Source organism: Pyrenophora tritici-repentis, chromosome 10, assembly GCF_003171515.1.
Source record: "Pyrenophora tritici-repentis strain M4 chromosome 10, whole genome shotgun sequence".
Lineage (NCBI taxonomy): Eukaryota > Fungi > Ascomycota > Dothideomycetes > Pleosporales > Pleosporaceae > Pyrenophora > Pyrenophora tritici-repentis.
In genome coordinates this window covers 3,079,257-3,105,157 of record NC_089399.1, presented here as the reverse complement: position 1 = coordinate 3,105,157, position 25,901 = coordinate 3,079,257, and the positions used below count along the sequence as shown (strand labels likewise).

The following is a 25,901-nucleotide window of genomic DNA, read 5'->3' as shown; positions in this document are numbered from 1 at the left end:
TTGACAGTCAGTAGTAAAACACATTTCCTCGGCTTCCTTCTTTGCTTCAGCCTCATTCTTGGCGGTCTTGTTGGTCGGACCGGTCTGGTCGGACCGGTCCTTATGTAAGCACCTGGTCTGGTCTGGTCTGTACCCTCAGACCAGACCAGACCAGACCATTCCGATCACTGCAGCAGGGACAGTAACCTCTCTAAGGCCTTTAGATAGGATATATTAAAGCTTAAGACTTATTAATTAACGCGGAGGCAGGCGGTATTATTTAGTAGATAGGCGTTGTAAGGTGGGCGAGACGTCTATTTTAAGAAGTAGTTAGCTACGCTCTGCTAGGTATATTAAAGCTGTAAGAAGCAGCTATCCTAATAACCCTAGAGGTCGTAGACGAGGATAGAGATAGGCTATACTTACTAGAATCGCTAGGTTGCTCCCACGCTGTGAGGTTGTACAACTGCTTAAGGTCGTGATCTAAGAGTTAGCTTGTAGCTAACGTCGGCAGCTTTATGCTAGCGGCATTCTAAGCCTATACATATTAAAGCGCGGCGAGTAGTTGTAACCTAATCTTGCGCCGTCGCGGAGTAAGTAGATCTCCTAGTTCACTAAACATGCGCTCGCACTCGCAACTGCTCGCTAGAATATTTAACACGTTAATCGCAAAGCGTGAAAGGTTAGGATACTTAGACTAAAGCTGTACCTAGTACTTAATAGGGTTACTATCAACGTTAGGGCTGTTGTGCTACTTACTCGTCCACTTTAGCTCTAATTTGCGCCACCTGTCGTACTTATCTGTGAGCTTATTATCGTCCTCGCTATCGCTTATAATATACGAGATAGCCTCGTTAATAGTGCTGTTATTACGCTCTTTTAAGGGCTTTGTTAGAGGAGTAGAGGTCGTATACTCTGCCTAAAGAGCACGAAAGTCAGCTATACAGGCGACGAGCCACTTAGGCTTATTACGCCACGCCTTCTCGCAATAGCGTCGATAGTACGGGTGAAGAGCGCAGGCCGCAAAGTACGCGGGTGAGTCGTTAAGTTTACTGTAGTAGTCGTTGAGCTTCTCCTACCACAGATGTCAATGAGCAAGCTGAGCGAGCTCAGCCAATTGGCTTGCTCAGCCAATTGAGCGGAGGCCAGCAGCTCGCTCGGCTCGCTCGGATTGGCTGAAACAGGGCTGTCAGCTCGCTCGGCTTGATGGGCTCAGTCCCGATTAGGAAAGTTATATAGAAACCTTGGTGTTGAGTTTCTCAGCTAATATCCCACTTATGTACACCGTATTTCGCGTCCATCTCCTCATCGCTGATAGCCTCCTTTACAGGCACCTCACCACTGCCAAATCCAGCTCTTATCCATCGTCGATCGCACTGTATTGCTGCTAGAAGTTGCGGAGAAATGCTGCGCCGACGGGGCTCGAGGAGGTCACCCAGCTCGCTGAATAAGCGCTCACACTCACAGCTTGAGCCTGGGATTGATAGCATGTCGATAGCAAATTTGCTAAGGCTGGGGTAGCGATCGCGGAGTCCTACCCAGTATTTTATAGGGTCGACGCCCTCGCTAGCGATCGGTTCGCTGCGTTTCCAAGCCTCATATTCATCCTCCTCGTTCTCCGTAAGCCCTGCAGGCTCAATAAAGCTGTTGATAGCGTCGTCTATATCATTGTGCCCACAGTCCGCAACAATCAATTAAGTGGGTCCTAGAAGGTTCAGATTGGATTGATTGATTACCGCTTTAAGCCTAGTAGTTACCTATAGGAGTTTAAGCCCTACCTAGATAGGTAAGTGGGTCTAGGAGAGTGACCGGATTGAATTGATTGTTGCGGAGTCTAATTGTGCCTGACTTTGGGGCGTAAGCGCGGCTTCGGTAAGCTTTTGTACTCCGCCCACAAATGTTGAAACTTGCGGTTGCTGCTCTCTAGCCAATCAGGCTTATCCGCCCACGCTGCGTCAAGGTAGCTTTTGTAGCGAGGATGAAGGATTGTAGCAGCATAGTAAGCTGGCGAGAGGTCGAGCTTGTTGTAGTACTCGCGGGCTTTAACTAGGGCAGCGCGGAGGTTGATAGCAAGGTGGTCTTCGGGTGACTCTGTATGCTCATCGTGAATGACGTCTTCATAGCTTTGCAAGCGGTCCTCATAGACTCCAAGTAAGTATTCAAATACTGGAATAACCTCAGCGATTGCTCCAAAAGCACCGCTTTTGCCGCGGCCTTCAAGCCGTTTTGTAGCTTGTTTCAGTGGCCTGAGCACATCAATATACTCAGCAATCACCTGCCAGTCATGGGCATTGATCCCATCAGACCTCATCCAATCCGGCGCTGCAGGCAGCTTGTTGTTACGACTTCGGGCGTACGCGTCTTCAGTTTCAATCTTCTGAATATGGTAGTTGGCGTACCCATTAACCGCTAATTGCAACTCAACAGCGCGCTCAAAACACGAAACGTAAGAGTTCCAGCGAGTAACAACTGGCTTGACGGGCTCCTTGATTTTGTGCTGTTCTGTTGGCGCGTTGACAGGCTGGTCCCTAATAGCGAGCTTCTGATACTTCTCAAAAAGAGCGTACTGTTGTGGTGTTTTGATGTAGTTGATAACCGCGAGAAGCACTCCTAATGGTCCATCGCCTCGCCAAGTAGCCATGTTCTCAGCTTCGTTCACGCGCTCAGTCTCCTCGTTGTCGTAGGACTCTTTCTCCTCACCCCAGAGTAGCATCTGGCCAATGAGATTAAGCGTATGAGGACCGCAGCGAAGGCGACGCTCGGTAGCGCTGAAGCCCATCTGCAAGGCGAGAGTGTTGATCGTGGTGTTGTTGTTATGTGCGTTGTCGAGGACGAAGTAACCGAGCTTGCCCACAGTGATTTCGAACTGCTTGAATATTGCCATCACGACCTCAGCCATGGCCTCGCCGGTGTGGGCACCTGTCAGTTGTGGGAGCGCAATAGGCAAGTCCCTGAGCTCGCCAGAGCTATCAACGTAGTGGGCGACGATACCTAAGTAACCGCGCTTGCCACCTTTTGTCGTCCATCCGTCAAAGCTTATATGGACTTTGCTCATTGATTCTGAAAGGCTTGCGACAACCTTTGGTAACAGGTAGTTGTACAGGCGTATAACGTATCGTGAGACGCTGTTATGAGATGCCCACAGGGCTCGTTCTGCCTCTACGCTAGCTAATTGTATCATATTGCGAAAAGACGATGATTCGAATTGTGAGAGTGGGAGGTTGTTTTCGACGAGCCAGGTGACGGCCGCAAGCCTAAACTCTTGTATATTGAAGTTGGTAAGCTCGTTGGCAACAGCCTGAGAGCAGCCCTTCTGAAGGGCGCGTTCGAGGAGAGTTTCTTTCCGAGGAGCGACGGTAGTGCGCTTACTTGGAGGCTTCAAGCCATGACCTTTCTTGTCTTCTCCGAGATGACGTGCTGGCGCTGATGGAGACTGCGAGACGTCATGTATGCCACGGCCAACAGTAGTGAACTTGTGCTTATAGCAATAGTGGCAGATCCACGTGACTTTTGCGACGTTGCTGCGCAAGGCGATGCGATAGCTATGGCTGTATACCCAGCTTGCTCGGTTCGAAAGTGATGTGGGCGGCTTGCAGTGCTTTGGGTAGCGACTCCAATTAAAGCCGTCGTATTTGTCCTCTACCCATACGAAACCCTCGTCGACAGCCTCGCTAGCTGCTCCTGAAGCTGCAACAGTGGCATGCTCGCTGCCCTCAGGTGGTGGGATGATTGTCTCTTCGGCGCGCGACTCTCGGAGGGTCGCTTCAAAATTTGGTGCTTGTGGCGCGGCGACGAGAGCTTGACGCGGCGACAGCGGTGGAGGAGGTGGAGATGGTGAGAATGGCCGAGTATCGACTAGCACAGGTTGGCTGGCAGTCCCGCGATGACGCGCTGCGACTCTAGGGCGCTTCGAAGTTGTCGCGATTTCTAGAGCATTAACGCGTGTTCTTTTTGCTGGCATTATAGCAACGGCGAGGTAGATAATAGCTGCAAATAGAGACGCGTTGATGGAGTATAGGTGAGTGTGGTGCAGACTCCGCAACAATCAATCGATTGACATGATTGATTCCTATATAGGTTAAAGAATTACTTCATTAGGCAGCCTTTAACCTAGATAGGAATCAATCATGCCGATCCGATTGATTGTTGCGGAGTCTGGTGTGGTGGGTGATAAGTAGTAAGTGAAGTGTCGCAGAAGGAGAATATTGTTGCCAGGCCGTTAGCCGGAAATTTAGTAGCTTATTTGCTAGAAATATAGCAAAAAAGAGTGTATTTTAGGTTATAACTAGGTTTCGAACTTACGCACTACACCTAAAAATCATCGTGAGATTGCCCCTCCACCAAGTCCTTCAGCCCCAAGTTTCCAACCGCCCCATCCAACCAAGCTAAGCAAGCTGACTGAGCGAGCGCCTATCCCTAAGCTCGCTCGGCTTGCAAGCGCGCACTGCGCGCTCAGCTCATTCGGCTTGGTCAAAACGTCCAAGCCGAGCGAGCTGAGCGAGCCGGCTCGCTCGTTGACAAGTATGTCTCCTACGCTGCGCGAAAGTTGATAGAGATGTGATCTTCAGGCGCCTCGCGCTGCTCAAAATTAACCCTCTCGTACTGCCGGAGACGCTGCTTAAAGCGCCCTGTAAGGAACTCAAACACTGGTATAACCTCGTATATCGCACCAAAACAGCTATATTTGCCTCTACCTTTAAGGCGCTTTATAGCATCTTTCAGCAGCTTTAGCACCTTAATATACTTAGTTATAACAGCCTAATTAGCAGCTGTAAGGCCCTTAGATCTTATCTAAGCAGGCGCCTAGGGCTTCTTATTATTCTTCGTTTAGGCGTGTAAGTTGGCAACGCGCTGCTGTTCCACGTAGAAACAAACGTAGGAGTTAAACGCGGGTTGTAGTAATACAGCTCTCTTAAACGCTGAACAAAAGGAGTTCTAGCGCGTAACGCAAGGCTTTATAGGCTCGAGTATTTAGAATTTAGCGTCGTCGTCGGCTAGTAAGTCCTGCCTTGCGAGGCGCTGAAAGTTCGCGAACATGTCGTACTGTTGTGGCGTTTTGATGTAGCTAATAACGTCTATAAGCGTGCCTAATAGGCCCTACTTACGCTACTCGTTAAGGTATTTCTCTTCCTCCTGTACAGCGTTAGAAAGCTTTATTAAAAAGAACAGGTAGACTTACAGCTAAGTTCTCGTCGTTGTTAAAGGCGTCCTTGTTTAAGCTAAATATAATCAACTAGCTAACTAAGTTAATTGTATAAGCGCTACAACGTAGCCGGCGATGCTTAGACTTAAAGCTAAACTTCGCTCTAAGGGTCGCGATAGCAGTGTCGTTATTAAACTCGTTGTTAAGTATGAAGTAGCTAACGTTCTGCGCAGTTATATTAAACTTCTGCAGAGTTTCAGCGACACAATTAGCTATCCTGTCGCTAGTATAGGCACCTAAGAGCTGCGGCAGGTTAATAGCAACGTCCCTAAGGTCGCCCTTAGCCGTGGCAAAGTGAGCGACAATACCGAAGAAGCCACGCTTGCCACCTTTAACGGTCCACCTATCAAAGCTTATATGTATCTTGCTTGCCGCGCAACGCAGCTTATCAACGACCTAAGGCTGTATAAAGTTGTACAGCCTTATCATAAACTGCGCAACGCTTATGCGACTACTCTAGAGCGCCTACTTAGCTTTAGGATTCGCGAAATGTATTATCCTGCGGAAAGCTAGATCTTCGAACTAGCAGAGGGCGAGGTTGTTGTTAACAAGCTAGCTAACAGCTGCTATTTAAAAGGACTATACGTCAAAGTTTCCTATCTTATTCGCAACCCTTTAGCTAACGCCGAAGCCGCCCTTTAGCATTATTTCTAGCGATTTCTGGCCTCTAAGAAGCTGCTAAGGCAGTTGCTCGCTAGCGTTTGCTATTCTATGATCCCTATTTAGGTGCCTCGCAGTAGTACTAGTTGCCTCCGTCGTCTCCGCAAAGCCAGCAGTCGCTGCTTTACGCTTGTGACAGATGTAGCACAGCTAGAATATCCTGTTAGTATTACTGCGGAGAGTAAGCTAATAACCGTAGTTGTATACCCAGCTTTTCTTCTACTTCTGTGTCCGAAGAGGCTTCATATACCGTGGCAGGCAACTCTAGTTAATGCTATTAAAGTTATCGGCCATACGCGGGTCGAAGTTAGGCTTTAGCTCGCCTTTATCTACCGCTTTAGACGCCGCTGTAGCTACCTTAGAGGCTTTAATAGGCGCGACAATCGCATCTTCGGGTATAGAGTCGCGCAACTGCATCTCGAAATCAACGCCTTAGCTCGCGGCTAGTATAGCTTAACGCGGCGACGTTGGCGGAGTCTCGCGCTGTGTATCCTCGTTGATAACGAAAGGGTGAGATAGCTGCGAAGCTTCGATAGTTATAGGCTGTTATTTACTGCCTTTCTAGCGTTTTAAGCGACCAGCGGCGGCAACAGGAGCGGCAGCAAGGCGTTTACGAGGATGTCTAGGGTCTAGCATAATAGCAACAGGTAGCACTAGGAATAAAATATGTAGAGAATCGTGTTAATTATTGTGCTACGGGAACTAAGATCTATATCTCCGCTAGCTATCGTTGTAGGCGCTATGCCCTATACGTACTAGCCTTTAAGTGAAAGAAGATAGGATAGAACCTAGGTTATACCAAAATCTACGACTTCACGTTCTACGATATAGCCAGGATCAAGCCTATCAAGCTCACCAATCAAGCCTGCTTAATGGGCTTGATTTGCTTGTACTTTTGAGCAGTCTGGGCTTGATTTGGCTTGATTGTATTCACTCAATCAAATCAATCAAGCCCATCAAGCAGGCTTGATTGTTGGCATCTCTGTCCTGTGCATTGTTCATACATTGTGTGTAACGATAATCGTAGTAGCTTCAATATGAGATGTCTCTGTGCACTACGTCTGGTACTGACTCTAGTTGCATGGTACGACCGACCTGATGAGTCGCCCAAAATGATTGCTCGCAGATGACTCTGAACGATTACAGCTACATCTCGGCTTCTTGATCCCAGACCCACTTATTTGGATCTCGAACCATAGTTCTCCATTACAGTAGATTTGAAAATCCAATCACAATAACCGCATCTAATCGATGGTAGAATGCGGAATCAGCTATCCAACTACTTCAGCAAGTGCAGCCTCTTCTTTGGGGAAGCGAGCACTAGCGTTGTGTGATTTACCTCCCCTACCGTTAACGTCCGTGTGAATACGTAATGATAGAATTTCTACCACTCAGTGCCATAGTTACAGCTGCCATTAGCGTTACCTCGACTCTATAATACAGCTCAAATCTTTCCCTTCCTTCGCATCAACATACAGTGTGCAACTCCTCTGTACCCCTCATCACAACCAACACCGAGTCCGCAACAGCTACTTTGCGCTACTGAAGCACGAACTTGATACAGACCCCTACCTTAACTACACACTTCCTATTCCTCGAGATGTCGATCTCTTCCGCAAAGTGGGCGGAACTTTATCACGCCAGCACGAACCCCAAACTCCACACAGATCCTGTTCATGGCATATACTTCAACGACAGCGTTACTGGCACGCACATATACAGACATACGCCAGCCAAGCCAAGGGACGATAACTGGTATGCATGGATGTACACCAATGCAGACGAAACCAAAGTCGTGTGGGAGGTGGCGAGCGATGAGATTCAACCAGCCCAGGCGAACATTTCGTCGAGCGGAAACTACTCCCTCTTGAGTAGTTACAGCTTCATGAATAGAGATGTTCCAACGATCTCTGTTCCTGGTTCCCCACCACTATTCGTCTTGCCAAAGCCAGAAGCCTTCCCGCTGACCGTCGCCTCCGATACTGGCACATTTTTCATGGACGAGCACACTGAACGTGCACCTAAGCACTAGTACGAGCCCGCCTTCCAGGCGATGGCGATCATGAACCCCAATGTCCGCTTCAACGACATCGACATCGTCATGAATAGGGCGACGATCCTTACACTCCTCAAATTTGTCAAGGGCGTCTCTTTCCAGGCATTTCATCTGGATCTCGACTTTGAGGGCAATACTCTCTTCATTGGCAGGAGGGTGCTCCATGTAAAGGGGCACTCGAAGCCAGGATCATACGGCCGCAACTTCGAAGCCGCGCTTACGGAAAACGAGATAGAGGGCGCAACATCTCAACATCGTATGTTGCAATACATGCTTGGTCCTCTGAGCATCGTAGTTCGGCACGAAGCAGATGCATACGATCCAAGCGGTGCGCTGCAAGATCCCGACGCTCCTTCCGACACCTATCCCGGACCCATCCCCAGCGATACGAAAGTTGAGGCAACCTAGCATGGTAGTTCCTGCGTCACTACTGTCATTGCGCAGGGCAAGCTGGTTCCACAGCGCCAGGTCCTCGAGTTGAAAAGCAACGACAGTGCCCAACCAAAGGACCAGATGTGGCTTGGACGCACACCAACTTGCTGCCTGGGAGGAAAACACAAGGCGGGCTTTGACGGAGTCTACAAGAAGACCAGCGTCAAGGTTAAGTCTATCCTCCAGAAAGGGGATGGTGGCTTTGAGGAATGGGAGACAAAGAACCAAGAGAGCTTGCAGAAGCTCGTTGCGCTACTGCAGATCTTGCGACAAAAGATTTCGGAAGGGACGGAAGATTGATCGGCGATCTTGGTTGCAAAGAACGAGACGGATCTCAAGGTCTTTGCGACGAAGGAGAGGATCGGAGCACTTCCGAAGGAGATTGTGGAACGTTTCTGGGATTGAGGTATACAATAGTCGTTTCTGTTACATGTTCAAAAAGTTTTGTTATAATATAGACTTCTTCGTTCGATGAGTGGATTTTGAGAATCGCGAAGATGAGATGTTGCTGCAGTGATGATGACTTAAGTAATGCCGTCGCGCTTGCTTCCCCTACGCGTGTCTTTCCACAAACTCAAACTTCACACTGATCAAACGTAGGCCCAAACACATTTGTATTCTTCAATGCTCTCAATGAATACTTTATTGTTCAAGAAATTTCTGGATATAGTCGCCAGACGACTCAATGAAGTTACCATCCGCATCCTTACATGCCCACCCTATATGACAAGCCTATCGCATGCCAACGTCCAAGCACCCGGAAAAAGTGTCGGCGGCTCCAAGTTCATAGGTATCTCATGCCACGTGGGTTCTCACTCACGCTTGTCGTAGTCGTCTTGGAAGCCACTGTAGTAACCAGCGTCCCCCAGGCCCACGTCCCTCAAGTATCCGTCCATCGGGTCGACGAGATTTCGATCAACTTCATCGTGCATGGAGTAGAAGCCATGTTGAGAGGGGCTTTCACCTCGTGGGCGACGGCCATATGCTCCCGCGCCCCCGTATACATAGCGTTGAGGATGGAATCGATTAGGATAGTGGATGTTGATGGTCTGTGGTGCATTTCCAGTGTTGATGCTGATAGTGTGGCCCTGTCCTTTAACGATGTTGATGACGGCTGATGGACCTTATTTGCGGGCAGCTGGGAGATTGATTGGGCTGTTTCTAGTGCTTTCGTCGTCTGCTACCTGAGTGTACGAGTCGCGGTGAGCTCTGTCGTTACTGCCGATCGCATCGTTACTGGCCACTCATGTCTGACCTCCAAAAGTACCCGACCGCTCGTCAACAACTTTTCTTCCTTCCTCTGCTGCACGCATGCGCTCGCCTTCTCGTACAAGCAGTGCGTCTCCTGACTCAAGATAATCGTCGATCATGTCATCTGCAGCTTCCTGGTTGCACGGAACCTGAGTGCGGTGCCACTGGAGAGCTTCCTGGTACAGTGCGACTACATCAAGATCTATGATGTCGGAGGCGGACTCGGACTCGGACTCGGATCCAAAGAGCGACCTATCCATAGTACTGCTGGTACAGTCCGGCATGGCAATCGCTTCTCTGGTTGCGCTGTGGACTTGGACGGTGGAGTAGGTGTAAGGGGGCGAATTGTAGAGAATTGGAGAAGTACTAATCAGGAACAGCGACTGTGGTGAGGCACTAGCTCTTTTTCAAATGACTTCCACGTGACCAAATAACATGCGACAGTCCTCACTTGTCGCTCTTCATTCACTTTGTAATTTTCCTAGGCCCAATCACTGCAGCGCAGTAGCAAACCACAGAATTAGTTGCCATTGTAACAGTTTCAAGCGCAGTCTAGCTTATTTCGACACTCCGATTCTTGCCAGTATTCACTGCGACCCGTTGTTGACAATGCTGTGTTAAGATGCCCCGAACAATTCTCTGTAACCCCTGCAACAAGCAAAAAAATCTTTTAGGATCCCATTGTGGTTTGCCAAACGCAGCCAAATACCTCAAATGCTCATGTTTAATGTATGCTTTGATATTTCAATGCACAGCCGTCACCATCGTAGACTTCACGGCATCGAGATGTACTTATAGATATTTTCACGAATTAGATAGAATACAGCATCAATTACACGAGAGAAGGTTTTTATACACAAACATAAATAATACACGCCTATCTGATACCTTAGACAAAGTCTGAATAAGAGCCCATTAGCATCAGCATCACCTAATAAACACCTATTTGCTCTGCTCCGTCAGACAGCCCCACACCGACACCAAACAAACAATCATGCCACAATGGCTCTGCCAAGAATGCCGCTGGCCCAACGAAGAAGCCGCAGAAACATGCACCCAGTGTAACCAATTAACATGCGATGGTACCCCGGGTATGACTGACGGCTCGTCAAGCGAGGAAGAAGAAGAAGAAGAAGAAGAAGCCCAAACGCCAATGAGCGACGAGGTACCGCAGGAATATCAGTCAGAAGAAGACAATGAAGACGACGAAGAAGAGTAATAATAATAGACATAATCATTTCATCAATCTAACCCACAATCCACTACCCCAACACCCTCATCCCCCTACACGCTCAAACAACCATCCACACCGCCACCAACGCAGCCAACCCCACACTACCCAGCCCACTCACAACCACCGACGCAGCAGCATTAGGCTTCGTCGTCTCCGCCGTCGCATTCCCACTGCCCGCCGCCTCCCCCTCACTCTCAAGCGCCACACCCCCAACACCCGTCCCATTCTTGCACGTATCATCCCCCAGCGGCGTTGCACTAGAATTAAACACAATATCCGCACAATTATACAACGCACTGCCCCTCGTCCCCAACTGCACAACCTGAACAGACGCCAACATGCCCTCTAGTCTCTGATCCCCCGTCCCACTGTACCCAGCTGCTTTGAATGCTGCGTCCAATTGCGACTTTCCGGTTTCTTTGGTGCAGAAGATGCCGGCGCCGGTTTGGTTGAAGACGGGGAGGAGGGTGATGTTGAAGTTTGTGGCGTTTGAGCCGAGGGCCAGATTTACGTAGGTGAAGGCGTGAGCGTGGGAGCCGTTGATTATCAGGGAGCCGCCTGTCGTGGGCCATTGTGTTCCTAGTGGGAGTTAGGGAAGGTTTAGAGGTAGGAGACGGATGGGGAGGAAAGCGTACGGTTTGCAGCATCCGTGGTTTCGTTTACATTGGCGCAAGGGTAGATATACTGGCTTGCAGGCGCATCGAAAGAGGAGCCGCGCCAGATAGGTTCTAGGAGGCGGAAATGCGCATTTGCGCCTGTTGATAGGGCTGTGAGGGCGAGAAGGGTACTGAGTAGCATCTTGAAATCGATATACTACAGACGTAGGATTTGACTCTATGTATAGAAATGCACGTGAAAAGTGTAAGATCGAAGTAGATATCAAGACAGAGAAAGGTCTCAATCATACCACGCACGCTCCTTCCAAACATACACCTCAAGCCTACCCTTTATACCACCCCAACCTCAAACCAAGCTTTCCCCAAATGCCCCCAATTCAAGCCAAGCACCTTCCCGAGGTCAGCTCTGGCAGCGCTAGATGCCCTCTATCCCGCTGCCAAGGACTAACTATCTCAAGCTTCTTCCAGCGCAGCGACAAGCACGCATACGATTAACCAATCACCAAGTTACACCGCCGAACAAACATGCGTTTGTCAAGTCGCAGTGCGCACGCGAAATTAGTCGTGGCGCGAGCTACAGCTGCGGCCCTGCATATGCATCCTAGGATAATGTGCTCAGTGAGCAAGTTTTTGACTTGGCGGGCTGGTTTGTGCGGTGGTTTGATGGGGGGCTAGAACGTTGGTGCGTGGAAGGAGAGGAGCTGGGGAAGGAGAAGGTGGAATGAGCGCTGGAATATGTCAGGAGATGTTCGTCAAGTTTGGGTAGGAATACAATGGTGGGACGTGAAGCCAAGATGCCTACGCTTCAGCGGGGAAGGTACTGTCTACCTACCTGCGCCAACACTAGCCCCGATCGCGACAAGCGCACTGAAACACAGAAAACATCGTAGAATGAACTTGAACTCCAATAATAGGATTGTTTTTGAATTCAAAAGAGCTGGAATCATCACGACTACTACTGCTCATAAGTCTAAACTCCATACCCAATGCCATACCCAAAACCGAAACTCCAATGCTACGTCATGCTAAAACAGGCTACTTTTCTTCTTCTTCATCAACTTTTCTGCGCTCTCACAACTCTGCGTGCGCAGTCCCCAGAAACTCTTCTTCGCCTTTGCTACCGGCTTCGGCAGGCCGTTACTAAAGAAACTGCTACTGCTCTGGCTTGCGGCTGGGCGTGGCTGAGGTGGTGTTTGGAGGAATGAAACCTTTGCTTGCGGGCGCGCGGGTTGTGCAAGTACAGGGGCGGGTCGCTGGTTTGGTCGTGGTGCTTGAATCTGGATGAGCGGTGCCGATTGTCGCTGAGGTTGAGGTGAGGGCCGCATGAGATTGGACTGGTCTCCAAACTGCTTCTTTAGACGTTCAGTCTCCTTGTCAACTTCGGCTTCCTTCCTTCGTCGCTCCTTCTCTTCCAACTCCTTTTGCTTGCGCTCTTGTTCGAGAAACTGCAAAGTCTTGCGCTCTGCCTCTTGTTCCTGCTTCCGTCGCGCTTTCCGGGCGGCTTCGGCTTGGCGCTTTTGCTCGCGTTCCTCAGCCTCAACTTGTGCTTTGAGACGAGCAGTCTCGGCCTCAATCTCCCACTGCGAGCGTGGGTCCAGTCTCGGTCCCTCCTGGCGCTGCTGTGTCGGTCGCTGTGACTGCATGGGCCGCTGTGGTTGCGTAGGCCGCTGTGGCTGCATAGGTCGTTGTGGCTGTGTAGGCCGCTGTGCCTGGGTTGGACGCTGAGGCTGTGGTTGTGGCTGTATCGGGCGACCTTGGTTGGGACGGTTCTCATTCGGACGGTTGGGGCTGGTGACTAGCGGAGGTAGCGAGGCGCGCTTCGCAGCGTTGTTGTTGGAGTATGAAGGGGGTGGCACTTGGGCGTTCACTCCCGCGCCGCTTGCAGGCTGCAGCGGTGCCTTCTCAACTGGGTACTGTGACGACGAAGGGGTGTATGCCGGCGGAGGCGGAGGCTGTGGTGTCATGACTGGCGGAATGATGCTGGGACCACCGTCCAATGGTGATGAACCCTTCCTCGTCCGTAGCCCTCCGCTGTTCTTGCGAGCCGTGGCGCTGTTGATGTGAAACTGCTCGTTGAGGTCGCTGAAGAAGAGATCGCGAATAACAGCCGCACCAATGAGCAGTGCTACCTCCAAGCCCTTGTAGTCCTCAATCTCGACGCGGTATAAGTTCGACTCGAGGATAGTCAATTCTCTCAGTCCAGAGAACATGGCCACAGCGATATCCGGCTCCTTGCTCCTCTTTGCCTTTTTGCCTGTTGGGTCTGTAGACTTGCCCGTCATGTAGCACGTCATGTCCTTGCCCAGCCTTCCCTCCTTGCGCCAGGCGAAGTTGACTCGCGGGGTATTTACATCGGCGCCAGGGTCGGTTTGTGTGCGGTCGAGATCGGAATTGCTGGGCATCCTGAAAGTGACCTGGGGTAAGCTGAATTCCCAGCTCACGGTGCTGCTCCATTTTGCTGTCGAGTGCTTAACAATGACCTGTGTGTCGGGGTTGTACAGCTGAATCGCGAACTCGGTGGGGTAGATGGGCTGAGGAGGGGGCGGGACTCCGCCATTCCTTCGAATCTCGTCCTGGGACAGTGTTGGGTGCGACCAGCCTGGCTTTGCAAGGACCTCGCCATAGAGGATCTCTGGGTTGCGTGAATCGAACAGAGCTACCGCATATGTGTTTTTCGCCGTATTTGAGGCTGGGTCGACGTGGTGCAGAGCATATTGCGCTTCTGGCTCAGTGCCGTTTTGGGTGAAATAGAAAGATTCGTGGTGTTTGAGCTTATCCGTCGAGGGCTTAAGAAAGAAAGCTAGACACTAGTAATTAGCACGCCGACAACTGCAACGCTCGTAGTGGCCATTGGCCGACATGGGGGGACGTACTGGGGAGATTCTCGTCTAACATTGCGTCATGCCGCAGGAACGCCCGTTTTCTGGAATGTGTGGTTTGAGTGTATGTATACCCCGGAATTTGGAGAGGTGATGTGTTGGTAGCGATTGAACGGCGGGTGTCGGCCTGCTTATGGTGGTCCTAATACGCGTCGTACTTATGAGGCTGTACAAGCATCCCTGCACGTGCGCCGGAAGCCGCTGCCCAATGACGAAGACCCACCCCCGCTTACGGGGGGCTATTGATAGTCTTTTCAGCCTCGCGCGAACCGTTCTTTCGACAAGCCTGCTGATCACGGGCATTCACTCGTCGACTCGTACATTATCACCCCCTATCATCTCATCTACAATTGACTTTCCACCAGCACACCCATCTCCCCTTCTTCGCCACAAACCTAGTCTGTGCCAGATTAACCAGGCTTGCGCAATGCACTTCCAAATAATGTTTCACCACCACCCGCAGCACAGCCGCCGGCAATTCCTCCTCGAAACTAGCAAAGCCTCCCAAGATAAAGCAGCATCAGCTACAGATGACATGCCTGACGAGGCAAACTGCGCCACCATCTCATTTTTACCTTTCCTCATGCTAGTGTCTTGATTATCTGTTCATCTACGACGCTTCGTCGCTTACGCGTCCTGGCGGAAGTGATGCTCCCGCTCATCGTAAAAATTCGCTGATCGATCTGGCTAACTGCAGTTGTATCCGTCTGAGCCTCATGGGGCCATGTCAACGTACTCATTGTCTAGTGGCGCTTGGCATGCCAAGGGGCTCGCCTCAAAGAAACCCGGGGGTCCGGACGACGACAACAACAACAAAAACAGCATGCATCTCATTGTTGACATGTCTTTGACAGTATAGCTTTCTGTATCTTCAAGGAACCGTTATATTGATAATTGTCTTGTTCATGCCCACACCTCAGTCTTCACATTAAAGCCATCACACAATATTGATAATCAGGACCGGAAGATACCATCTACATACGACAGCTGTCATGCGGACTCCACAATTACAACATCACTCCGCTTCGGCGAAATACCCAAAGCGCCAAGCAGAGGCGGAAATGAAGCCCGACAGAAACACGAAGAAGCAAAAGCGTGCATGGGGCCAATACGTCAGCACCAAAGAATTTCGCGCTCCCAGCGATTGGGGAATGAAGCAACCCATTGGCATCACGCAAGCGGAAATCCCGCTTACGAATGCCCAGGCTTTTAGACTGCGGGGCTGGTTCTGGAGAAGGGGCCCTAAGGATGCACCTGTCCCAGGCGGGGAAGAGGATAGTACGACATGTGAGAGTCCGCGAGGAACAAGATTTCAGTAGGTCAATCTTTAGGTATGGCCTTTCACGTATTCAATACAGTCAAACACAATTTCAGACTTCATCTCATTCATTTCGTGTTATCCACTGTCCATTGCCCATGTATATGCAAAACCCTCTAAGACGCCACGCAATGCTGTAGTAAAAGACTACCAGGTGGTTGGGATGCTGTGAAGGAAAAAGGTACATCACCTGTGGAAGCTACAGGCCTCCTACTGGGTGTTGCTCGGCCGCTTGTTGGCGCCGCCGGAAGGAGATGCATCTCTCTTCCTCTTCAACTCATCTCGAGAAGTAGGCATCGCGGTCGTCACCGGAGCAGTGGTGCTTGTCGCTGCGGGAGCGCCCGGGGACGGTGCCTGGTACAAGTCATCATTGTCTCCACTGTGATGCTTGTTGTTGTTCTCGTCGTTGCCCTCGGTATTGCCATCGTCGTCTGAAGTTGCCAAAGAATCCTCAACGTCCTTCTTTAGGTTCAGAATGGCCTTCCTGTAGTCGTAGTCGAGGTATCCGCCGCTACGTCTGGGAGTGAGCTCATAAATGTTGTTGACCATGTAAGCACCATGCTCGCCTTCGGCCTTCTGCTTCATGTGCTTCGACAGCGACGGGAGGTTCAGGAGCCTCCTTGTTGACTCTTCCGTCAGCTCTCCGATAGGGCTGCACGTGAAGTCGAAGCTCTTGGAGTTGAGGCGGAAGAACTGTACGGCGCTATCCCGTTCCAATGGCCGACATTCTCGATAATAATGGTCGACGCGGAGCGGTTCGTATATCGATCGGAATAGCTCACTCTGTTCGTTCTCCGGGTCGTACTCGCCAGCGTTGACCTTAGTGATCACTCCGCAGCGCTCCAAGAGTCCATAGAGCGATAGACCTTCGAACACGCGGTTACTCCGTCGCCCCATCTCTGCGACTACACAATGTTTCTCAAGAACGTCGACGATAATTGCCGGACGCCACTTGCCAGCCAGAAGGCCTACGCTCGTTCTCACGGCAGTGTGTCCTTGTTCCTTCTTGAGATGAGGATTCGCTGAGGGCTCGAGCACGTAGACCATGCAGATCTGGCCCACCTTGTAATCGCTTTGGTCGCGCTCTTTGACGGGCTCATTCATGGCAGCATCCCATAGAGTGATGCCTGCTATGGGCTCATCGGGGAAAGGATGCTGGACAGTACTGTTGAAGGGCCTGTCAACTGCAGCGCTGAACACGACGTCCGCAACCTCGTTTACAATTTGTTCGAGGCCTGCCGGGACCTCACGCCGAGGATATCGGTCGTCAAATGAAGGTCGGGGACTGTCGTCACGGTCGCTGTTGGAGCAAGGGCTTCGTCGATCCTCGGGTCTTGATTTGTACTGCGGTTTTACATGGACCGTCGGACCAGAGCCACGAACGTCGGTAGCATTGCTGATACCGATAAGCACTTGAACGCTGTTCGTACTCCTTGTGCCTCCAAAGTTGATGGTCACAGAATTTGGAGATTCTGTGCCAGGAACTATTGGTGCAACTGGTCCTGCGGTCTTAGGTATAACTTCACTGTCCGTGGGTTCTCGAGACGAGCTGGATGGCAACCGTGGAGAGGAGTCGCGGCCGGCTACAAAATTAGATTTCAGGGAACCATACTTGTCTGAGTCAAGAGCTTACCAGAGGCGTTCTCATTCGATTGTGATGCCATGTCGACAACTAGGTGAATATAGTCGAGTTGCGGATGATTATACGAGGCAGTGTCAAGTATGCAGCTGTTGCGGTCGAGAGTGCAGTGTCACTCTTGTCGCAATCGCCGCTGCAGGTGCTTGTGTCGCAACTGTCAAAGTTTCTGGGGGGGATTGGCTCTTTATATACTAGGCGGGAGTTGCTCGCAACTTCCTAATCGGTCAAGGGTCTGTGCGTTGGAGGTGAAAGTGAAGGAGGGTCTGACACCCAGCCAATGAGCTGCCCAGCAATTACGCATTCAGCGGCTTTTCTTTGACTCAAAATTGAGTCTTGTTACTGTCGGCTTTAAGCCTAAGCATACAGGCTTGGATTTGCGGATGGGTGCCCAGGTGGCGACACTGACTACGGGTGGATGAGGGGATTCATATAGCTCAGCTCTGCTCTACGGGCTTTGCGATGGGACATCAGGGGATACTGTCATGAGAGATTGCGCAATAGCGTGTAGAAGGCAAATAACAATGAAGCTGGTCCTGGGTGCTGCTGCTGTGGTGGCTTCTCACAAACATCCAAGCTCTTGTGATCCTCACAAATACTGCGACAGCTTGTCAGGAGAGACAAAGCTTAGATTATCCGTGTTATGAGACATGCGATATCAAAAGGTCACAAATACTATGCAGTACGTCCATGGCCTATGTGGTTCCTTTCACCATCTTGTCACACCCCATATGTCTACATAGCTAGCTCCCGACCAACACATCAACATGTCCATCTATCCTACTTACACCGGAAAAAACAGCAGAAACCCTATTCCCTACGATGTTCGCATCCAGCGCGACCTCCCGCAAAGAAACAACCGGTTTAGAAGGCGCGAACTTAGAAGGCGCGAAATGGCTAGTATCAACACCAGCAACACTGCCTTGAAGCTAACGTCAACGACAAGACAGTATAACCACGCCTAACCCCGTCTTTGCGTCTATCAAAGCAGCGCTTTCGGTCCAGACGATAACAGCCACGCCGGCAATCTCATGAGCGGGCGCAACGGCCGACGTCACACGCGATCAACTGGAGCTCACACTGCGAGACGGATTTCCGGCAGCGGAAGAATATAGATCAAGGATATAAACGATGAGTTTGGATAGCAGATCACTGTGATCGGATCTATGGGGTCGAGCATTCGTCCCGCAGCTCTATGATGCAACTACATCGACGCCGCAGATCCGCGAGATCGAAGAGAACCCCCCTGCCTGTGATGCGAGCACTCCCTTCCAGCCTGCGTGAGCTGTTTCCGGATTGCCCCCGGGGTTAGTCTGCATATATTTTGGGGCAATTACTGGCATCGCAAATGGTTGCGGTGGTGGTTCCGGTGACTGAGGGGAGAGTGTGCTGGGAAGTGGTGTGCACACGGATGGGATGCGAAGAGGTGAGAGTTTAGGTAGGTGGTGGGGCTACGGTCTGACCAGAGTTACGAAGGTTTAGATAGTTATGGGTACCGGTTGCTGTGATTTATTCAGCCAGGGGGTCAGGTAGTCGTCGCGGTAGGTAGAGAGATTATGGACGGTCAGTGATGGGCGGTCTCTCTGCCTTAGGCGCTTTGGTCTGCAGGTGTGATGAGCAGGGCGAGTGGCTGTCGGCAAGTGAGATAACCTGTGGAGGGAGATGATAGTTCATTTTAAATGTATTTCCGTATTGTTAGATGGGTATCTAGGCGGTATTTTGCCCTGCGCTTGTGTACACGGCACGATATGCGCAGGCACACCGTATGTAGTGATCTCAACCTCTCATGCAAAATTCTCGAATACGCTTCAGCTGTCTAGCCATAAGGTCTTAACCATCTGTTTCCTGGTCACGAAAGTATCATACGGTAGAGAAATCCGAAAAAATGCAACCCGAGAAACGCGCCGAGATGTGAAGGATGCGCGGGAGACGCTCGCGACGGACATTCCTCAGGCTATCGACAACAATACCATTATCCGTAAATAATTCATCTAAAACAAGTCCCTGTGCTCGTTTTATCCACCGCTACAGCAAAAAATGCGAGCAAGTTCCTCCAGATCCAGTCTTGAGTGACGTAACGTCAACACAACCCATCGCAAGACCAACACCCAATGCCCAAACCACAGTGTACCATCCATAATAAACGATATCGCAGTTCCCCATATCTTCAGTTTCGAGTTGATCTCGCGCGCTCCGACGCCTTGTAGCGAACCCACCATACCATCCCGACTTACAAGATGCTCGCCGAGATACTCTTGGCTAATTTTTGAGTCAGCTAAGTACACCGGTACCATGGTTCTTCATACGAAAAAAAACGTGTCTTGGACGGAAATGGCAGACTATGACGAACGAGCTTCTCGGTTGATAGGCACGCTCTCTTGATGATTCGTCCATGGCTAGGTTCGCGCGAAGCGACTTCGTACCATTTCCCGATAGAGTAGGCAATTGTGTAAAAGGACGAGAGAAACTTTGGTTCAGTGTAGAAGCGACGGCGTGTCACTCAGCGGGTCGACGCAGTTAGTCTCGTGATGCGAACTTTGGTTGATTGCTTGGGCGCGATCTCACCTGTGCTTCTCTTGAGTATAAGTGCGCTGGGCGCCGTGTCTGAGTATCTCTTTCTGAGTTATAGTATAGTACAAAACGCCGCATTAGAGTGACACATATATCATCGAAGCCTTCGAAATTTCCAAAGAGAAACTCACGACTGTAAGGCACCGGTTTCCTTATCGCGAGCGTTGCGCGTACCCTTCTTTCTATTTCACTCTTCCCACCCCCGCCGCCGCCCACCCCCGCGCAAACGCGGGGGGGCTCATCGTGTGCACGAAACCCTCTACGTGTTAGCGCGAGCTGACCGGTTCTTATAGTCCCGTGCTGTTAGTAGCAATGTGCAAATATCTGCACAAACACTCCCGGTGTCCCCCACCCACCCCACGGAGGAGCCTCGATATTGGAACTTTACACAGTATCGACTGTCCGGATTGCACCATTTTGACTAGACCTCGTGCTGCTCCATTGTTTCCGGACCACCGCACAATGACCACGACATCGAAGCCGCCCCTCGGGAGGAAGGATTCCCATACAACGATTGAGGCAGCCGGTACGCCAGTCAACGGCTCGAGCAACACTACAGCACAACACTCCGGCGGTACTTCAGGTAGCCCGTCGATCGTATCCGGATCCGCTGCGTTCGAAGCGCTCAAGAGCCGGTTTGGGGAGGCGACCGATCTGGAGATACTCGTCCACTGCATGGGAGGCCCCCGAGTTTCTAATATTCCCGACATTGCCAAGGAACTTTCCGAGCACATTATCGTCATCTGTCTTGACTGCGAGCACTGGTCTGACAATACTGACGAACAAACTGAAATCGGTATTGCCACCTTCTCCAGAAAAGATCTGAGTCCTTTTGTCGCCCGGGGCGAGTTTGGCGACCACGGCGAGGACCTCTTGCAACGAGTCAAGTTCTACCTCCTCCGCCTGATTGAGAGTGCTCATCTGCCATGCATGAACCAAGCGTCTAGGGGTGTCAACGGCAATCGGTTTGGTGAAGGCCGCTTCGTCACGAACATCCAAGCTCACAAGATCATGGAGGATCTCTTCGTCCAGCCCATCAAAGGTGTACCCAGTGTCCAGGAAAACCATCCCATCATCGTCCTCGGTCATGACGTGCGCCACGACAAAGAAAATTTGAAGGAGAAGTCCACCTCTTTCGACATAGAGAGCTGTGGTACCGTTGTTCGAACGATAGATACGCAGGTGATCGTGCGCGAACGTGGATACTGGATGGCGCCGCACAATGAGCAAATTGGGCTCACTAATCTTGTGAAGGAACTCTGGTTCCAACATAGTGATCCCCACACTGCGAGCAATGATGCAGCTCGCACTTTGATATGCGCATTTCAGATGGCCCTCGGTGGGCACGCGTGCAAGGACGAGGCCGAAAAAACCATGTTGGAGGTTGCCAGCGGAATCGAGAAGTATAGCGTCGAAAACTTCACATCTATCGGCGGCGTCAAGGAATACTGCTGGAGGTGCGGTAATTCTGGCCACATGAATGCCGCGTGCACGGCGACGGGCCTCGTATGCAACGAGTGCGGGACAACAGAACCAGGAAAGGAACACGTTACCTTGCATTGCCTGCCTAAAGCCATAGAGAACGCTCAAGCACGTCGTAAACGAGATGCTGACAACCGTACCATGAGGGCCCAGAACGGAACTGGGAGAGCCCGGGGCAGAGCTGGGAGGCCCCAGGACAGAACCGGGAGAGTTGCACCTACAACTGCGAGTCGCGATTTTCAATCGTCCCGGTCGACCAGGAGTATCTCCACAGTGGTTGCCAATCGGAGCCAATCTGGCTGTGGAGAATACCCTTCCGCTAGAGACCATGGAGGACACTCTTTCTTTGGAGGCAGTGGAGGACACCCTTCCCATGCAGGCCATGGAGGCGGCTCCTATATACCTCCCATAGACAGGTCCCAATCCCGTCAGGCGGAGAACAACCAGACACCCGTCAGGAGGCGCTACTGGAGGCCTCGGGGGCGAAACCAAGGGAACCCTCAATCCTAGGGTAGTCCCGCTGTTCACCCTTCTTGCGTTGATGTCGTCTCCGAGGTTGGACATGAGGTCCACGTTGGTGAGTGGACGGTGCTTTCATACTATGTTGAACGCAATACGCGTATTAAAAGAGTCTGTTGTGTGGGATTAGGAGTGGATGGCGTTCAGCGTTCTTTGCATTTTTTTTAATATTTAGCCTAACTGGGCAACGTCACGCCTACCGCTGCAGGAGAAAGGAGATTTTGTTCAGATACAGGATCATAGGTTACATGTTGCGAATTTAAGAGATATATACAAACAGAGACTAGGCTGGTAGAGAATGGATATCCAAACTTGACAAGAAATCTGCAGCAATTCTGAAGATGAGATAGAAGTGTGCGTGACGTCTGACGCGTCGAGGATTGCGATAGGCAATGCTGACTAAGACGGTACTTCGTCGTCGGTGGGGAGCGGCACCGCGGAAGGCACAGCCCTGCCGTTGCGCCCGTTTACCAACACCAGGCATCCGCCATGTCACAACGCTTGCGCTTGTCCTCCACCTGGGACTGCAGTTGAATAGAAGATATCCCGATATTCTTCAGCGCCGCCTTTGTCACCATGATCGAAAATACAGTACCTAGGTACCTCTTCATCCGGACGTGCATTCTCGGCTTGCGCGCCATTACGCCCTTTAGTGTCTTTTGGGTATCTTTCAGTATTGCAGAGCTGCCGCATACGCCTTTTCGTCGCTTTTTGCTCGCGTGGAGCATCATCGAAACAGCGTTTTGGCTGTTGGGTTACCTACCCCGCAAGCGCTCGCTCCAAGCCTCTGCCCAACACCCCCCACTGCTCAATAAAGAAGAGAGGAAGGAGCTCTTCTGGCGATGCTGGGATAAGATTCCACATCCAGAGTATTACATCAGCAGGTGGTTTCTGGGTGCGCGCCTCGGAGAGGTGCGGCGAGAGAATGTGCGTGAGTTCTTCTCGTGGGCGCTGCTGAACCGGGGCACCGAGAACGAGGATGAGCGGAAGAAGAGAAGACTCGCAAACCTGGAAGAAAGCGCGGCCGAAGAAGACGAACTGAACGAATATGCCGATGGTATAGAAACGATGCTGGGGAGGAAACTTGCGCCAGGCTTGGGGAGCGCAAAGAGCCTGCGGTTGACTATAGACCAAGTAAACATGGCGCATCGCCCGTTCTTGTGGTATATGGTATGTCTGCCAGACTTATACCATATAAGTTGCTAACAACGGTAGACTGTAATGCTAGTAGACACAGCGACAGCCGTACGGCTCCGCTTAGCCGGATTTATGCTATTCCGCACCCATCTCCGCTCGTCCCTCTCCGTCTTTCCACCGCGACTTACAAACCTCACTACACGAAAAATATCAACTGCGCCCGATTTGAACTATTGGTATAGACCGCATACATCTAGAACGCGATTGCCTATTCTCTTTATACATGGAATCGGCATTGGCCTGTACCCATATGTCGAGCTCTTCAATGAGATAAACAAGCATGATCCGCTTGCAGCGCAAGATGGCCAAGTAGGAATCATCGCTATTGAGCTTTTACCAATCAGCTTCCGCATCACTGGCCCGATTCTCGACAGGGACAGCATGTGCCGTCAAATCAACATGATCCTCCAACGTCATGGCTTTGACAAAGTTGTCCTAGCCAGTCATTCTTACGGCTCCGTCATCTCCACTCAGCTCCTTCGGGATTCTACAACTGCGCCTAAGATCGGACCTATACTCTTCATCGACCCAGTCACATTTCTCTTACACCTCCCAGACGTGGCTTACAACTTTACTGCACGCGCGCCGAGAGGTGCCAATGAGCATCAGCTCTACTATTTTGCCTCAACTGACATGATGGTTGCGCATACGCTGGCGCGCCATTTCTTCTGGGCTCAGAACATTCTGTGGAAGGAAGATCTCAGAGGTCACGACGTGACTGTCAGTCTCGGTGGAAGAGACCTTATAGTTGATACCCAAACTGTAGGAATGTACGTGAACGGCGTAGATCTCAAAGGCGAGGATCAGAGCTGGAAGGATTTGGAGTGGAGAGGCCATGGCTTGGAGACTCTGTGGTGGCCAACCGTGGATCATGCACAAGTTTTTGAAAGGAGAGAATGCAGAGCAAAGCTAGTACAAGTCCTTCGGGAATACGTCAAGCGGAATCCTACAGAGGAAGAGGTGGACGAGCTGCTGTGAGTATATTACGTCACCAAAGCAAGCGCGAGTATGCAGGTTCCTTAACACCTGTCACATAATTCAACGATTAATCCTTGGTGCACTCCCGCTTCCCAGTTGCTTGGGTGTGGTTTAGGTTGCAGGCGTCGATTGTGGGGGTCCGTCCGGGACTGCCGGATTTGGATAGCCTAGTGGTGGTTGATAAGTGGAGCCGGCTCCGCCAACCCGAACGTCGATGTAATTCGAAGTATATACATGAGCACCAGAAATAGCAAAAGCAAGTAGTTTACTCTCAAACGTTTTCACATTCAAAATATTCATATTGACCAGTTAATCATGCCAAACGGAAACTGGATCCTCGGCGACCTTTTCGAGAAAGAGTACGGCCATCGCGGTAGCATCCAGAAGCTCTGGGAGCAGCGATGGAAGTTTCCATGCACCAAAGGCGTTTATCCGTTTCATGATGGAAAATTCGAGGACTTTGAGCCCATCTTTAAGCACCTCATCGATAACAAAATCAATGACCCCTTTGACGATGCATACACCAATGCATTCCTGCCAACAGCACAACGTCTTGCAAAGGAAGCAAAGGAGATGGAGAGCAAAAACAAAGAAGCAGCGAAGAAGTTGTACCTCAACGCAAACGCTGTTTTCCGACTCGCCCGATTCCCCTACATCGGGACCGAACTGAAGAAGAAGGTATACGAGGAGCAAAAAGAAGTCTACTTCCGCGGTGCCCAACTCTGGGACATTCCAATCGAAGAATTCGTCGTACCGCACACCCACGCCTCTAACGGTGACGGTCCAGAAATTCCCCTCTACATTCGTAAACCCCCCGGCAATGGCCCCTTCCCCACCGTCCTCCTGATCACCGGCCTCGACGGCCACCGCCCAGACAACACGGAACGCACCCAAGAGCACCTAAATCGCGGTTGGGCAACTGTAATCTGCGACATACCCGGAACAACCGTCGACTGCCCCGCCAACAAGCGCGACCCCCTCAGCCCTGACCGCCTCTTCACCAGTATCCTAGACTGGATAAAAGAAACCCCGTATCTCAACGAGAACAAAGTAATTGCCTGGGGCCTCTCCGCAGGCGGCTACTACGCCATCCGCCTGGCCCACACTCACCGCACACAACTCATCGGCAGCATCGGCCACGGCGCCGGAACCCACCACTACATCAGCCGCGAGTGGCTATCTCAAATCAACAAGCACGAGTACCCCTTCGGCCTCGAAGAAGCGTACACGCAGAAATACGGTTACTCCTCCTTCGAAGAGATGAAGGAAAAGTGCCAGGATGAATTCAGTCTAGTTAGTGGCAAGGGAGAGGGCGTGGCGGTCGTGGGCATGGGCATGAAGAGTTGTAGGTTGTTGCTTGTGAATGGCGTGCTAGATGGATGTATGCCGATTGAGGATTCCATGTTACTGGCCGAGTATGGGAGTCCAAAAGAAATGCGGTTTATGAAGGACAGGCTGCATATGGGGTATCCGGAGGCAAATGGGAGTGTGTATCCGTGGATGGAGGAGGTTGTTGCTGGCAAGTAAAGTCGGTGGACCGGAGGGAAGGAGTGTGACGGGCAATGTTTGCTCGTGTGAGTGGGTTTGTGAAGAAGGTGCGAAGCAAAAGTTGGAGATGGCAGTGTTGTCAAAACAATAAACGAGTGATTATTTGCTAGGATAAATGTAAAGTTAAAACCATTATATACAGGGCAATCGAAAACACAAGACTATACCCAAGAGGGTAGGGAGGTCGATCGATGAAAGCTTATGTAAAGTCAAGATCATTGGCGTTGGAATCGTAGTTGCACTTCCCAGAGTACCAGGCGAATGCACCCTATATTGCACACATTCGCTCCTGTCACCCTTTATCCGCACTGCCTCCATCATGGTAACTTCGTTTTCATAAC

General features: G+C 50.9%; 13 protein-coding genes across 13 annotated transcripts; 7 read left to right on the top strand and 6 right to left on the bottom strand.

The window, feature by feature from the left end:
- Positions 1-313: 313 nt before the first annotated feature.
- PtrM4_050120 (Dimer-Tnp-hAT domain containing protein) lies at positions 314-3,940 on the bottom strand (the record flags this gene model as incomplete). The annotated part of the gene is made up of 5 exons (XM_066104848.1): positions 314-462; positions 739-894; positions 952-1,054; positions 1,263-1,623; positions 1,866-3,940. 5 exons carry the CDS (start codon positions 3,938-3,940, stop codon positions 314-316), a joined length of 2,844 nt encoding a protein of 947 aa, XP_065959412.1.
- Positions 3,941-5,085: 1,145 nt separating this feature from the next.
- Positions 5,086-6,259, bottom strand: PtrM4_050110 (uncharacterized protein; the record flags this gene model as incomplete). The annotated part of the gene is made up of 4 exons (XM_066104847.1): positions 5,086-5,112; positions 5,159-5,198; positions 5,268-5,578; positions 6,200-6,259. 4 exons carry the CDS (start codon positions 6,257-6,259, stop codon positions 5,086-5,088), a joined length of 438 nt encoding a protein of 145 aa, XP_065959411.1.
- A 1,183-nt stretch (positions 6,260-7,442) lies between these two features.
- PtrM4_050100 (uncharacterized protein) lies at positions 7,443-7,874 on the top strand (the record flags this gene model as incomplete). The annotated part of the gene is made up of 1 exon (XM_066104846.1): positions 7,443-7,874. The coding sequence occupies one exon, from the start codon at positions 7,443-7,445 to the stop codon at positions 7,872-7,874; it is 432 nt and encodes a 143-aa protein (XP_065959410.1).
- Positions 7,875-7,904: 30 nt separating this feature from the next.
- Positions 7,905-8,630, top strand: PtrM4_050090 (uncharacterized protein; the record flags this gene model as incomplete). The annotated part of the gene is made up of 2 exons (XM_001936813.2): positions 7,905-8,291; positions 8,343-8,630. The coding sequence occupies 2 exons, from the start codon at positions 7,905-7,907 to the stop codon at positions 8,628-8,630; spliced, it is 675 nt and encodes a 224-aa protein (XP_001936848.2).
- Positions 8,631-9,274: 644 nt separating this feature from the next.
- On the top strand, positions 9,275-9,448 carry PtrM4_050080 (uncharacterized protein; the record flags this gene model as incomplete). The annotated part of the gene is made up of 1 exon (XM_066104845.1): positions 9,275-9,448. One exon carries the CDS (start codon positions 9,275-9,277, stop codon positions 9,446-9,448), a length of 174 nt encoding a protein of 57 aa, XP_065959409.1.
- Positions 9,449-9,574: 126 nt separating this feature from the next.
- On the bottom strand, positions 9,575-9,865 carry PtrM4_050070 (uncharacterized protein; the record flags this gene model as incomplete). The annotated part of the gene is made up of 1 exon (XM_001936812.2): positions 9,575-9,865. The coding sequence occupies one exon, from the start codon at positions 9,863-9,865 to the stop codon at positions 9,575-9,577; it is 291 nt and encodes a 96-aa protein (XP_001936847.2).
- Positions 9,866-10,873: 1,008 nt separating this feature from the next.
- On the bottom strand, positions 10,874-11,613 carry PtrM4_050060 (DUF1421 multi-domain protein; the record flags this gene model as incomplete). Its single annotated transcript, XM_001936811.2, has 2 exons — positions 10,874-11,394; positions 11,451-11,613. 2 exons carry the CDS (start codon positions 11,611-11,613, stop codon positions 10,874-10,876), a joined length of 684 nt encoding a protein of 227 aa, XP_001936846.1.
- An 844-nt stretch (positions 11,614-12,457) lies between these two features.
- On the bottom strand, positions 12,458-12,757 carry PtrM4_050050 (uncharacterized protein; the record flags this gene model as incomplete). The annotated part of the gene is made up of 1 exon (XM_066104844.1): positions 12,458-12,757. The coding sequence occupies one exon, from the start codon at positions 12,755-12,757 to the stop codon at positions 12,458-12,460; it is 300 nt and encodes a 99-aa protein (XP_065959408.1).
- A 2,546-nt stretch (positions 12,758-15,303) lies between these two features.
- Positions 15,304-15,630, top strand: PtrM4_050040 (uncharacterized protein; the record flags this gene model as incomplete). Its single annotated transcript, XM_001936809.1, has 1 exon — positions 15,304-15,630. The coding sequence occupies one exon, from the start codon at positions 15,304-15,306 to the stop codon at positions 15,628-15,630; it is 327 nt and encodes a 108-aa protein (XP_001936844.1).
- Positions 15,631-15,839: 209 nt separating this feature from the next.
- On the bottom strand, positions 15,840-17,293 carry PtrM4_050030 (uncharacterized protein; the record flags this gene model as incomplete). Its single annotated transcript, XM_001936808.1, has 2 exons — positions 15,840-17,212; positions 17,263-17,293. 2 exons carry the CDS (start codon positions 17,291-17,293, stop codon positions 15,840-15,842), a joined length of 1,404 nt encoding a protein of 467 aa, XP_001936843.1.
- Positions 17,294-20,298: 3,005 nt separating this feature from the next.
- On the top strand, positions 20,299-21,730 carry PtrM4_050020 (uncharacterized protein; the record flags this gene model as incomplete). The annotated part of the gene is made up of 2 exons (XM_066104843.1): positions 20,299-21,293; positions 21,472-21,730. 2 exons carry the CDS (start codon positions 20,299-20,301, stop codon positions 21,728-21,730), a joined length of 1,254 nt encoding a protein of 417 aa, XP_065959407.1.
- A 683-nt stretch (positions 21,731-22,413) lies between these two features.
- Positions 22,414-24,012, top strand: PtrM4_050010 (Abhydrolase-6 domain containing protein; the record flags this gene model as incomplete). The annotated part of the gene is made up of 2 exons (XM_001936805.1): positions 22,414-23,007; positions 23,053-24,012. The coding sequence occupies 2 exons, from the start codon at positions 22,414-22,416 to the stop codon at positions 24,010-24,012; spliced, it is 1,554 nt and encodes a 517-aa protein (XP_001936840.1).
- Positions 24,013-24,327: 315 nt separating this feature from the next.
- Positions 24,328-25,539, top strand: PtrM4_050000 (pigment biosynthesis protein Ayg1; the record flags this gene model as incomplete). The annotated part of the gene is made up of 1 exon (XM_001936804.1): positions 24,328-25,539. One exon carries the CDS (start codon positions 24,328-24,330, stop codon positions 25,537-25,539), a length of 1,212 nt encoding a protein of 403 aa, XP_001936839.1.
- Positions 25,540-25,901: the final 362 nt, after the last annotated feature.